The sequence below is a fragment of the Hypanus sabinus genome, chromosome 8, assembly GCF_030144855.1.
Source record: "Hypanus sabinus isolate sHypSab1 chromosome 8, sHypSab1.hap1, whole genome shotgun sequence".
NCBI classification, from domain to species: domain Eukaryota; kingdom Metazoa; phylum Chordata; class Chondrichthyes; order Myliobatiformes; family Dasyatidae; genus Hypanus; species Hypanus sabinus.
The window spans coordinates 82,061,507-82,076,393 of NC_082713.1; the positions used below are offsets into that span (position 1 = coordinate 82,061,507).

The 14,887-nt window shown below is 40.4% G+C and overlaps 1 protein-coding gene across 1 annotated transcript in view; it reads left to right on the forward strand.

Annotated features, from left to right (window-relative positions):
- Nucleotides 1-14,887, forward strand: part of LOC132397773 (sodium- and chloride-dependent neutral and basic amino acid transporter B(0+)-like) — a 67,086-nt gene that overhangs the window by 20,960 nt on the left and 31,239 nt on the right. The window contains exons 4-6 of the mRNA XM_059976535.1: nucleotides 3,053-3,191; nucleotides 5,782-5,914; nucleotides 10,996-11,136. Of these exons, the coding sequence (XP_059832518.1) occupies nucleotides 3,053-3,191; nucleotides 5,782-5,914; nucleotides 10,996-11,136 (413 nt within the window). The remainder of the gene's footprint in view (nucleotides 1-3,052; nucleotides 3,192-5,781; nucleotides 5,915-10,995; nucleotides 11,137-14,887) is intronic.

The following is a 14,887-nucleotide window of genomic DNA, read 5'->3' on the forward strand; positions in this document are numbered from 1 at the left end:
GAGGACACAGACAGTCTCCCAGATGTAATAGTGGCCAGAGGGCCTAGGGTAACTGAGGTACTGAAGGAAATTCACATTAGGCAGAAAATGGTGTTGGGTAGACTGATGGGACTGAAGGCTGATAAATCCCCAGGGCCTGATGGTCTGCATTCCAGAGTACTAAAGAAGGTGGCTCTAGAAATCATTGGTAATCATTTTCCAATGTTCTATAGATTCAGGATAAGTTCCTGAGGATTGGAGGGTAGCTAATGTTATCCCACTTTTTAAGAAAGGAGGGAGAAAGGAAACAAGGAATTATAGACCACTTAGCCTGACATCAGTGGTGGGGAAGATGCTGGAGTCAATTATAAAAGATCTTTCCTCTGATTGGTTTTTCACCTGGCACCTTCCACCCTCCCCCCACCTTCTTTATAGGGATGGGGGAGGGGAAGCAGGGAGGGGATAGGCAGGAGAGGTGAAGAAGGATTGTAAGGGGAATGCACTATGGGTAGTAGAAGAAAGCAGAATCATGAGAGAGGTGATAGGCAGCTGGAAGAGGAGGCAAAGTAAAAGTGGGATGGGTGAAGGGAGAGGGAGGGAATTACCGGAAGTTGGAGAATTCGAGGTTTGTCAGGTAGGATTTTCCTTTCAGGAAACCATGCTGGATTTGGCCTATCTTGTCATGTGCCTCCAGGTACTCCGTAATCTCATCTCTAACAATTGTGATCACTATCTCCAAAGTGTTGTCCCACTAAGAGACCAGACACCAGACCAGGTTCATGTTGCAATAACAGATCAAGTACAGACTCTCCTCTTACAAACCTACTGCAACTCCCACCACAACAACCCTGTTATTATTGCACCGTTCTAGAATCTGTCTCCATACAACTGCGCAAGTGCGTGGACATCAGCGAGTTAGACAGGCAGGAAGAGTTTAAAAAGAAGACAGCTTTATAGAGCAGGCACTGGAGTGGAGGAAGACAGAGTAGGAAGGCTTTGCCTCAACAGAGCTTTGGCAACAATGGGTCGAGGTGAAGTAAATTACTTGTGAAGAATAGGAAGTGTCTGAGAAGCAGGACTACAGTTGATGACATATCCATAAATAGGTTATAAGGATATAATGAACTTACCCTGTTGAGGATCATGGAAGCTTCCTGTTAGCTTTAAGCAGCACTACACAAGTTGCTGAATCACAAGACATGGAATGAACATAAAACAAGAGTTTCTGCAGTTTCTGCTGAGTTTGCAGAGTTGTACTCTCAGTGATCCAGAGAAGCCATTGCTTCTGTCCTGAGATGTTTCGTCTTGGGCATATTTTTGTGACTGTGTGGAGAATAGAGATATGTGACTGATTTTACACTACTGCCTCTTTCCAAAGTAAAGACCAGACAGGGCTGAGAGCTTAATTTTTGTGTATGAGTGAGGACATTCCATAATGACAGGCATCACTGAAACTACAGTTGTCAGGACCATAGACTGCTAAAGTTTTGCTGAATCCAAGTACTCTTTGAGTACAGTAATGGGCATTAACATTGGCATAGACAACAATGATCTTGACTTCTGTACAGGATAGCGCCTGTGTACAACGCTCCTTCGGTTGACATCTTCTGGATAGATCAGGAAACTGCGTATTTCACTCCTTTCATGTCTTTTACACTTGTTTTTCATCTTGATTGCGATCATGGAACCATTGGAGCCTGTGATTTGCAGTTTGGTGATCACTTGCATGTTTCAGCACTCTGCGGTCTCCAAGAGGATTGTGCAAGGCAGAGGCAGCATGCATGAACCTTGTGGCAAGAAGGCTGCAGGACAGGGCGTGAGCTAATGTTCAGCTTCATTTCGACGTTCAGCTTCATTTCGACGTTCAGCTTCCATTGTTCGTTGATTGAAGTGACAAGGGAGATTGCAACATTGAGGCAAATGCAGAAAGTGAGCGCAGGCTGCCTGCCTTTTAATCGCTGGTGCGACCGACCTGTTGCCGGAGAGGACACTGCCTTTTGATCACTGGGGGATGACTCTGCTATCAGAGAAGGGAGACTGCCTTTGATCACTGGGGGATCGCTCTGCTATGGAGAGGGGAGAGGCTGTAGCTGTGCTCAGAGAAGGTTGCTCAGATTTTCCGTATTTTGGATATAGTCTCAAACTATAGACTTTTTTCCCAGTCTTATAGTTTTTTCATATTCTGTGTTTTTCGCCCGATCTTTCTCACTTTTTGTGTGTGGAGGAGGGGGATTTGGGGGTTGATGATTGTGCTGCCATTCTTTTCTGATTTGGTTTCGTGGCTATCTGGAGAAGAAGGATTTCAGAGTTGTATACTTTGATAATAAATGAACCTTTCAATCTTTGAACTACAAGGGACACAATGTGGATGCTCATGGGTACCTCTATGTTGGACAGCAAGACCTGAGAGAATGAGCACACCCTGAGGTACATGGAACACGCTCCAGTCTTATTGCCATGATGAGATGTGATTTTACCCTCTCCTGAGCATGTAAGCACTTATTATAAAGAGAAAGTGAATATCCTTAAATCAGCCATGTTCTTATTGAATGGCAGAGCAGGCTCACCGAGCCAGATGGTCCACTCCTGCACCTATTTCTTATGTTCTTAATACAGGAAAAAGGAACATGTTTAACACCAAGAATGGTGTGGATCTTTGCAGATCCAGAGTTGTTTCACCACAAAGAAGAGCAATTATTCTGAAACAATTGTATGCAGTACACACAATGTGTGTAAAAAAAATCTGCCAGTCTTTGTTACCAAGTAATAAAGGGATTCTATGAAGGAAGATGGGCAATGTTCAGAGCATCACAAGAATGCACCAATCGCTCCTCTTGGGTTTAGTTAGTCATTTTATGATTTTTGGTTAATGCATTAGTTTAGGAAGATCTGTCATTACTGGCATAGCAACCCCCAGTGTGGTATGATGTATGAGCGGTCTTTGCAGACTGTACATTAATGTTCCGACCAGTCAGCAACCTAACCCATGTAAGGGACTCCGAGTATTCCTGATTACCTGTCTGCAAATCATATAAATGGTTCTCAACAAAATGTCGCACTCTTCATTGTCTAGATCCGCTCTGCAATCTCACTCTGGACAATGGATATTCTGAAATCGTTAACACAACGTGGCTGCAGAGAAACAACAGAACTTGCTCCAATGGATCCGAAATCCACGTTCCTCACCAGGGCCCAAGTGAACAGTACTGGGAGTAAGTAACTCGCTGCCAAGACCTTTCACATTTATACCTGTAGCTTTTTCTTGCAAAGATGTGTTGAGGGATTTCCTGTTTAAAGAATGGCTGTTTGATTTAGACTCTGTTGGATCATATATCTGTGGTTGAATAACATAACAGCAGGATTTTTATAATAATAACAGAGTCCTGATGAAGGATTTTGGCCCAAAATGTGTGCTTCATTTCCTTCCATAGATGCTACCCGACCTGCTGAATTCCTCCAGAAATTTCTGAGTATTGCTTCAGATTTCCAGCATCTCAGTTTCTCCTGGGTCTCCTGGTTTCCAGCACTATAGTTAACTCAAATTTTTGTGTATTGTTTCACATCTTTATATCTTCAGGAGAGAAATCCATCACTGAAAATTTGAAACATACTGTATATCTTGATAATTATTGGTGTGTTTGTTCAGTCACAGCCTGATCATTTGATACCCATTTATACATGTCCTGTTCTAGTGTCCCCAGATTCACAACAACTCCCCCCAAAAACAGATCTTCCTCTCACCTACACATCAGTGGCAATTTATAGAGGCCTGTTGCCCAGCAAGCTGCACGTTGCAGAATGTGGGACGAACCCGGAGAATCCATGTGTTTATAGGGAGAATGAGGAAACTCGACATGGACACCACCAGAGATCACAATTAGATCTGGGACAGCACAACTATGAGGCAGCTGTGAACTGAATACTGTTCATTTCTGAATCTGTGGGATGGACCATAAATAGTCTGAAACTCTCAGGTGATAGTTACCATGTTTAATAATACAGAGTCATGGCCACGGATCTCTATGGCACACAAACAAGCTTTTGGCCCACGTAGTCTATGGTGAACTACTATTCTGCCTAGTCCCATTGACCTGCACCCAGACAATAGTTCTTCATACCCCTCCTATTCGTGTACTTACTGAAATTCCTCTTAAATGTTAAAATCACACCCGCATCCATCAATCCACTGGCAGCTCATTCCACACTGCCCATGCCCTCTGTGTAGAGGTTCCCCCTCATGTTCCCCTTAAACATTTCACCTTTCACCCTTTGCCTGTGACTTCTAGTTCCAGTCTCACCCAACATCAGTGGCAAAAGCCCTGATTGCATTTACTCTATAGCTAATATATGACTGCCCTCATGATTGTGTAAGCCTCTATCATATCTCCCCTCATTCTCCTGCACTCCAGGGAAAAACGTCCTAACCTATTCCCTCTTTCCCTATATCTCAGGTCTTTAAGACCTGGCAACATTCTTGAAAAATTCTTTCTGAACACTTTATTGATATTCTTCCTCTAGATAGGTAACTAGAAATGCACACAATACTCCAAATTAGGCCTCAACAACGTCTTCATTCATTGAATGTCAACACTCATACATCCAACTCCTGTACAGTAATTTGATTTCAGAAGGCCAATATGCCAAAGCTCTCTTCGCAAGCTTATCTACCAGTGATGCCACTTTCAAGGAATTACAGATCTGTATTCCCAAATCCTTCTGTTCTACAGCACTCTTCAGTACCCTACTGCTCACTGTGCAAGTCCTTCCTTGGTTTGTCCTCCCAAAGTGCAATACTTCACACTTGTCTGCATTAAATTCCATCTGCCAATTTTCTAGCTGGTTCAGATTCTGCTGCAAGTCATGATAGTCTTCCCTGCTGTCTACTACATGACCACAATGTTGGTGTCATCTGAATATTTGCTGATTTGCCCAGCATTTTAGATAACAAAACTAATTTATTTCCCAGAAGCCCTGGGGAGGCTTGGAGTCTTATGCAATGTGATGTCCTTTGCCATTCAGGCATCCCATTGTGCCGATAGAATCCCTGTGAGGTGGGATCACTGATGGCTGATGCCTGTCTTCCTATATAGAGGGCAGCAGGTTACTGTTCCCAGGGGCATAAAGAGGGATCTGCTTTGCTGATGGGCAGTGGGCTGGCTCACAATCATCAAGACAATGAAAACAAATCTAAGCAGTTATTTCACTGATAGTCTGATGATTTAATGGAATGTTCTTCACAGAACATGCTGAATTGCTTCCCCGGAAACATTCAGGAACAACAGCCTCATCTTTGACGGCAGATGCAATCAGCAGGATATGTTAGAGAGGGCAGCTTGAAACTGAGCCAAAGATTAGCATGCTTGAAATGGGCACCTGGAAGCTTACACCAATATATGGTCCTGTATGTGTTTGGAGAGAAGCACTAATTAACCCTAACATAGGTGCCAGAAATTTGGATTTGAGTCAGGTAATGGAAGGAAGGTGGCCCTTGATTGAGAAAACATTCTCCTCTGATTCAGACCATGATGAGCCAAAGTCCAACAACAATTTTTAAATATTTTTGAGAAGTTGATACCCTCTATGAAACAGAAATATGGCAGTTAAGTTTAAAATTTTATTTAAAGTAAGTAGAACTGTATAACTGAATTTCATGACCATAGGGCTGAGTACCACTCTGTTCAGCTGAAGTGTTGTTCAAATTTATATACATAAGTAAATGCTTCTGTGCATTGTATCTAATGCTAACTGTGTATTGTGGAAACTATCCTGACACAGGATGTACCTTGTTGTCATTTTATTTAGAAAATTTGTTTTACGGCGATCAAGTTCAGTGGATGAGACAGGGCAGATAGTCTGGTTCTTAGCCCTCTGTCTCCTTCTGGCCTGGCTTATCGTTTGTGGAGCACTTTCCAAAGGAATCAAATCTTCAGGAAAGGTGAAATGGTTGCTGACAAATGGAGCTAAACAACTCGCAACTTTTGCAGATTTCCCAAAGCATTAAACTGGAATTTGCAAGCATGCTTTTAAATGGATTGATGTCCTGTATCTGTGTGCCAACAGTTGCTTGCTCAGGACTGTGCAATGTATGAGTACTCTGATGATCCTTTCCGTAAGAGAAAGAGTAGCAATAATGCCCCAGGCTTCTAAATTTTTAGGATCAGAGCCACTGACTGCAAGGCACTGGTAGAATAACTGATCAGGGTTCCCAAAGTGGTTGTTTGCAACATGGGACATAGAACAGTACAGCACAGGAACACACTCTTTGGCCCACGATGCTGTACCAAACAGCTAAAAAGTAAACACCAAAATACTAATCCCTCCTACCTACACAAAGTCCATATCCTCCCATCTTCCTCACATTCATGTGCCTATCTAAACATTTCCTAAAAGCCTCCAAAGTGTTTGCCTCTACCTCCAGACCAGGCAGCACATTCCAGGCATCACCACTCTGCGTAACTCACAACATACTTACCCCTCACATCCCCTTTGAACCTGCCCCCTCTCACCTTCAATGCATGCCCTCTGGTATTAGACATTTCAACCCTGGGAAACAGATACTCTCTGGTCACCCTATCTGTACCTCCCATAACCTTATAGACCTGTATTGTGGCTTTTTTGGAGAATAAGGATATGCAGAAACTGATGTAACCCAACAAGTAAAGCTTTCAGTATCTGGAACAGAAGAGGGAAGGCTGCTCATCACATTTCGAGCATGGAGAATCTGGAGTCCATTAGTACAAAATTTAATAAATAGAACAAAGAAATATCTCAGTCTAATTCAACAGAACATTGGTGAGGAAGAGTAAATAAGCAATTAGTGTAGTAACCTGACAAATATTAGACTTATTATTCTCTGATAGAAATCAGAAATAAACCAGAATATGTTGGAACTAATCAGCAGATCAGGTATCACCTCTGGAGGGAATGAGAGGATTAACATTTTGGGTTCAGTACGTTGTATTTGCTTTCTCTTTTAAACTGCATTTCTTGCCTGTTATTTGTGGATAGACCACCTGGCCAGCCAATGCTCAGAAGCTCAAGCCAAGCTGAATAACAAATTGTTCTCAATAGCCCTGATCTTAACATTTGCATTCTTTGCATTAATTCAATCCCTAAAATCAAACAACTGCTGCAGATTCATAAAATGTCTGAGAAAATTTAAACAACTATTCCTATTATTTCCATTCAATGATCATGTAATCTGTCTCGAATGAGAATCAGGTTTAATATCACCAGAACGTGTCGTGAACCTTGTCTTAAATTAAAATATTCATATTTGGTTCAACTCCTAATTTTTATCAATTCTTTTCACATTTAATTTCTTGTGGATTTAGTTAAACTTTCTGCAGTGCATTTACAGCTTTTGTGTTTTACAGTCTCTTTTGATGAAGAGCTGCTTCTTTTCCAGGCGTTTGTTTTAAAGAACTCATCCCTTGGTAATAGTTTAAAATCCCAATGTTTCATGTTTCTATTCTTGAAAAGCAAACCACCAACTTTGATCCATCACTCACTTGTTTTCTATTTTGTGAATTATGTTTGCATTCCTGCAAATAAAACAGTGTTTTATTGCACTGCTTCCCAAGTAATATATTGGCACCTTTCGTCACTCAAACTGTCATCATGCAGTAGCCATAAGATTCAGGAACAGAATTATGTCATTTAGTCCATTGAATCTGCTCCACCATTCAATTTTTAAACCTATTCTCTCACCCCGTCTCCTTAACCTTTAACGTCCTTACCAATCAGGAACCTAGAAAACTCTGCCTTAAATCCACCCAGTGAAATGGCCTCAGCAGAATGCATAGGTTCACCATTGAGTGTATATTTCTTCCTGCCTTGGGAATTCAGCCATCATAATGATCTCGGCCTGAAACTTTGACTGCTGCCCGACCTGTTGAGTTCATTCAGCTTATTTGTACATGTTTATTTGCCCTTTCCTATTGGGCAGAAAATACAAAATCTTGAAAGCGCCTACCAACAGATTCAAGGATAGCATCCACCCCACTACTACAAAGTTATTGAATGGTTCCCTTCTGAACTCCACTGACTGCAGTCCTACTGACATCAAATACTCTCATATGTTAAGCAATTTATTCCTGGGATTATTTTTATGAACTTCCTCTGGATCCTCACCAGTGCAGCCCCCTTTACTCCAAAGAGAAGAGCCCTAGCTCGTTCAACCCATATGCATTGATAGAATATGGATTCCAGCGGCAAAGCTGACATTTATTGAGCATCTCCAACTGCCTTGTGAAATATGGAAGCAGTTAGAGTTAACCACCTTGGTGGGTCTAAGGTCACATATTAACCTGACCAAGTGTTAAGCAGGAATTAGAATTACAAAGAAGAATTTAAAACTGTGGTGTGTGTTATGTATGTAGCCATTACAACCAGGCAGAATACATAAATGTTGAGGTCAAGTCAAGTAAAGTTTATTGTCATTTAACTATATATGTGTATACCACCAAACGAGACATTTCTCCAGATCAGGGTGTAAAGCACAGTAGTACATGTAACACACATATAACACACAATAACCAAGGAAAGTAAGAATTAAATCTACAAATGATAGATGAACAATGTAACGTGTACAAATTAAATATTGTTAAGATGCAGTACAAATTATCCAATGATACTTCAAGTGCAATGCGGCAGGGAGTTCAGAAGCCTAGTGACCTGAGGGAAGAAGCTGTTTCCCATCCTGACCGTTCTCGTCTTTATGCATCGGAGTCTCCTGCCTGATGGTAGAAAGTCAGAGAGGATGCTGGATGGATGGGTTGGATCCGTAATAATACCAAGAGTCCCGTGTATGCAGCACTCCTGATAAATGTCCTTGATGGATGGTGGGGAGATCCCTGTGATCCTCTCGGCCACTCTTATAGACCTTTGTAGGGATTTCCGGTCTGATGCTCTGCTGCTCCCACATCCCACATGCAGCGTGTCAGGATGCTCTCAATGGTGCTCCTGTAAAATTCAGTTAATATGGTGAGGGGGACGAGGGCACTTGCTTGCCTCAATCTCCTCAGGAAATGGAGGCACTGCTGATTCTTCTTATTCAGTGAGGTGACATTGAGGAACCAGGCGAGGTCATCCGTGATGTGAACTCCCAGGAACTTGGCGCACTTAACTCCCTACAGAGAAGTTATGAATGTGCAGGGGAAGACAGATTATCTGCACCTTTCAAAAGTCCAGTCATTTCCTTGGTCTTCTCTTCATTCAGACTTAGGTTGTCGTTCTCACACCAGTCCACTAGTTTCTCTGTACTCCAACTTATCACAGTTGTTGATGAGCCCAACTACTGTAGTGACACCCTCAAACTCGATGATACAGTCCGAGCTAAATCCTGCGACTCGTCATGCGTCACAGTGTGAAAAGCAGCAGGCTGAGCACACAGTGGTCAGTGTAATGATAAGAGAGGACTTGGTAGAAGGAGCAGGGAGGAAATTTAGCACAAATCCATTTTAGGATAAACAACTCAGACAAGATAGTGAATGTCCTGGAGTATGTTCTGGAGAGTTTCATGTAATAGTATGTGCTATGACCATAAAGAATTAAACCATCTGCTTCAGATTTGGCTTGTTGCCTATTGTGTGAATAGTGATCATAATGTGATCTAGTTTGTTGTGTCTGATAGGCAGATGTGCAAAATAGTGATTAAAATCTTAATTAGCTACAACTATCATGATGGAGACTGACCCCACTCAACAGAATACATTAGAGGCATTTTCAAAGATAATATTTTAATGTCCATATCTTCAAGGAAGGGAGTCTATGTGTGCTTTGAAAATGATCTCGAGTGACTCAGGGAGTAAAGGACAAAGTGAAAGTAAAAGTATTAAAAAACACCAATCAAGATGATTATGAGAGAGGAAAATGACAAAAAAAGTTGAAGGTGCAAGAAGGAGGGATAAAACAAACAAAGCAAAGGGAATTGACACCAAAGGATCGTAATTATAAATTGAAAGAGACTGTAGATGGGATTGAAAGTTGAGGAAGAAAGGAAATGGTGAACTGAGTACTGCAGAGAAAAAGTTAAATTTTTAAGATAATGTAGAGACTCCATGGATGTTGAGCATTAACGTCTTCTGAACACGTACTGAAGATAGTCAGTCGGCAGAGCATTAAGATTTAGAAAATGAAAGCAGATCAGAGGTTGGGTTTTCTGCAGCTAATAATTGAAGCTCCAAAGATTTTTCATATTCTACAAGCATAACCTTGGTATGAGGTCAAAATTCTCCATCTGCTGTAACGAATGCAGATCCAAAATAGTGTAAAAGCTCATCACTACCTGGGGAAAAGCATTGCATTGCTTTACACACCATTGTTTGAGTTTCACATACTCAATATAGATGTATCCAGGGGCAATACACTCCAGTGGAAAACATTTTATCAAGACTTTCTTGTCAGTATGTCCCAATCTGTGTCATTTACCAGGTACACAAGAACAGATCCCTTGTGCACACAAGTCTGACCTCAAATATATCACTGTTCCCTTATCATCACAGAGTGATAATCCTAAACTTTCGAAACTAAAATATACCTTTGTCAAAAAATTAGAGTCAGGTCATTCAGAGTGAAGATGGAAAATGCTCCCTATAGAAGCTGATTGGAATTTGGAGCTCTCAACAGGCAAATATTAATATTACATTAATTGTTAATTTTAGATTTAAATTGATATATTTTTATGAACTAAAGTTATTGAGTACAGGAAACAAAGGTGTGTGTATGGAATTAGTGAAAGGTCACATTGGAACAAATGCAAAGGGACTAACTATGTGTTTCAGTATCCATCCCTGAAATGGCAACATAATGAGAAATCCAGGATGTGTTATTCATTCAAAACACTCTTCTCTTGTTTAGATGTTTTGCTGCTCTGAATATTTTAGAATTATGCTAATTACATTTGATATAATTTGTTTCTCAGATGATTGCAATATGTTTGTATTTGGTATGTTACTGAATTAAGCATTGTGGATGTCTAATCAGGACAAGCTAACCTCCCCTCTGCACACTCAGGTGGTTTATTTCACTGCAACATTCCCATACGTGGTTCTGACTGTACTTCTGATCCGAGGACTGACCCTGGAGGGAGCCCAGAAAGGGATTGAATTCTACATTGGAAGCCAATCAGACTTCTCAAAGCTGGCAGATGCTGAGGTAAACCTACTTTCTTTTGGCTGAATACTTTAGACACATTGTTCCATGTTTTTTTTCCTCTATCTGGCATTATTAAGTTAGTTTGCTCATGTTGGGTGAGAATTATTACATGAATGATTTTTAATCCTTGCAAATTTTGTTCAGAGCCTGAAAAAATGCAACTGAATGATTAGTGAAAGCTCTGCGTAGTCACAGTCTTTTGCAAAGTACAAGGTTCAACCAGGTTAGGGGAGTTTAGCAGGTGAGATTGAAGCATCAAAGTGAGTACAGAGGGTGAGCGCCGGATGATAGTTGCTCTGAACGGAGGGGAGAGCTTGCCGCTGTGCCCAGACAGTGTTGCCCGGGCTTTGTCTGTGATTTGGATGCACACTGCACTATCATAGGCTTTATTTTTCAGTCCTATAATTATATATTCTCTGTTTTTTTGCTCAATCTTCTCAATTTCTTTGTGCGGGGGAAGGGATTTGGGGGTCAATGTTCCTGATCCGTTTTTTTTTTCCCTTTGTTTTTGTGTGGAAGGAGAGATTTGGGGGTTGATGTACCTGATCCATTTTGTTATGTTGTTTTTTGTGCAGGAGGAGGGATTTCGGATCAAGATACCTGATCCTTTTTGTTCATTTTTCTTTTGTACAGGATCAGGGATTTGGGACTCAATGTGTCTGATCTATTTTGTTGAGTTTTTTTTTTGTGCAGAAGGAGGGATCTGGGGGTCGATGTCCCTTACCCATTTTTGTTTGTTTTTTTTGTGTGGGAAGAGGGATTTGGGACTCAATGTGCCTGATTCATTTTGTTGAGTTCTTTTGTACGGGAAGGGGGATTTGGAGGTCAAGGTGCCTGATCCATTTTGTTGAGTTTTTTTTGTGTGGGAGGAGGGAGTTGGGGGTCAATACACCTGATCTGTTTTGTTTGTTCTTTTTTGTATGGGTAGGAATTGGAGGTCAATGTGCCTGATCCATTTTGCCCATTTCCTGAAGTGCGTGTTTTCCACACTAAAGGTGCTGGGCATATAGAATGAATTGCCAGTGGAAGTGCTGAAGATGGGTATAATCACAATGTTTAGAAGACATTTGGACCATATATGGAGAGGGAAGTTTCAGGGATATATGGGACAAATGCAGGCAAATGGAATCAGCTGTTGTATATAACTCTCTATCACAAGTTTTTTATCATATTGTATAGTTTTTGCTGTCTATAAGTTAACCAACAAAAATGGATTACATTGGAGAGGATGAGATTGATGATATGGTATACGATCAAATGGGATAGGGAACAGTAGTAGTCCTGCCAAAGGACTTTGGCTCAAAACATCAACTGTACTCTTTTCCATAGATGCTGCCTGGCCTGCTGAGTTCCTCCAGCATTTTGTGTCTTTTGGTAGGGAACAGTAGAATTGAATAAGGCAGCATGCTGAGTGGGAGACAGGATGGAATGTGATGGATATGTTCTCAAAATTCAATACAATGGTAATTCACTGTTCACATGTTTTACCAATTTCTTCAAAATATCCTACAATAAATTAAGCATTGAAAATTTCATCAGTGTTACATTGTCCTTTAAATGCTGAGAAAAGTTATGACAGAAGGAATCTAATCCAGAAAGTTTTTTTTTGAAAGCTTTTTTTATTGTGTTTTTAAGTGATTACAGAGTAAAGTATAGAAAAAAAAATGTATATAACCCTTCCCCCCTCCCCTTAACCCCTCCCCCCTAACCCCTTTAGAAAAAAAAAGAGAAAGAAAGAAAGAAAAAAAAGTGTCTGGATGTTGGAAGATCTCCACATGCTCCATGGAGTTCGCAAAAACTTTAGTATATATATTTATTTCTTTCCCCAAGTAACCAATTGTTTCATCTTCAGAGCACCTATATATTTATATCTTGTATGTATAATTTTGATTCAAAATCAGGCAATTAAACAAGGAGTCCCATAAGTCAAAACAAAAATGGGGAAGTGATTTGAATATTAAAATTGAAGAAACAAATTGGTCAAGACTATGTCTTGATAGTATGACAAATACAATAAATGTTTGGTTAAGATTAGTGCAATATAATTTTCTACATCAATTATTATTACACCACAAAAAATAAATAAATAAAATCCAAATTTATCTGATCAGTGTTTCCAATGTAACCAAGAAACTGGTACTTTTTTACATTCTACATGGTCTTGTTCTAAAATTCAACCTTTTTGGACAAATTTAAGACTTTTACTGGAACAAATTACAGGAACACAACTTCCTCATAATCCAATATTACTCTTACTAGGTGATATTGAAGGGATAAAACCAAAACCCAAACTAAATAAATATCAGAAAAGTTTGAGTTTTGGGAAGACTAACAATATTCACGGTGAGCGGTGGGTCCAAGCAAGTACCAAAGTACTGAGGGATCCTGATGTGCATATCAAACTAACCCCAAAGGCAGAAGCATAGGTAGATAAAGTGGTTAAGAATAGCTTCATGAAGTGGGTCATAGGACAGAGTGAGTGACCGTGACACAATTGTATAAAAGAGAGAATTATCATTGCATTGAATTTTGAGTACATTTCCATCACATTCCATCCTATCTCCCACTCAGTAAGGCCATGGCTCAAGTACAATATGCTGATTTGACCACTAAACTATAGGGAAAATGTGATTGCATTGAAGACTGGAGGAGATCCACCGGTATGTTGCCTGGAATGACACGTTTCAACTATGACGAGAAACTGAATAGATGTTGTTGTTTCAAAGAAGGCCAAGAAGTCCTGACTGAGACATATAAAATTATGAGGAGCATAGATAGGGTTAATGGTGAAAAACATTTCCTCTTAGCTAAAATCCCTGTAACTAGGGGCAAAGGTCGAGCTAAGCGAATGAAGTTTTAGAAGGAATATGAGGAAGATTTTTGCATCTGAAGGATGGTTGGAATCTGGAACTTGCTGTATGACTGGGTGCTGGAGATAGGTACTTTCACACACTACTTAGGAATCATTTAGATGAGCATTTGAAACACCATGGCATAGAAAGTTCTAGGTTAAGTGCTAGGAATGGGATAAGTTGATAGGTACTTGATGGTAACAACAGATATGGTGAGCCGGAGGACCTCCTTCTGTCTGTATGATCTACGAGTACAATATTAAATACAGGGCCCAATGACAGGTCACTCAGCCTACCAGACTATGCTAATATTCATGGTCACCAAAGAATACTTCCAACTTCTCTCATCTATGTTGATTAAGGTGGTCCTCCCTCTATTCCCTTCTCACATGCTTGTCCAATCACCTTTAGCATCCACAGTTTGCAAAAGAAAAATAATTTAGACTGTGTAAAAATGCTCCTAGAACCCTTGCTTCTGAAAGATAAACCTGTTTTAAGATGTTGCCCCTTTGTTTCTCATTCATTCAGTAGAGTAAATTGTTCTTGCCTTTGAGAATTTAATCAACTTAGGCAGAGTACACTTAACCTCTGCCAAACAGAATTTGAACACATTCATCTTGAAGTTAGTTTTTGTGGTTTACACACTGTGTACTTGTACTGATGATTTTGTATATCAGGTCCCTCTTTGAGAATTGTGTAGATTAAGAAAACTCATCTGGTTGCTTGTCGAGCACATTGACACACAAAGCAGGCATTTGGCATATAGATTTTGCCCTGAGTGATAACACCCATCATGCACTATTCACTTGCCATGATGCAAGCTGAAACTGACTTAAAGACACATCACTGGCCACTCATGTTTTTGCTGAGCTCCATTCACTGCAGCAGTACTGTTATAA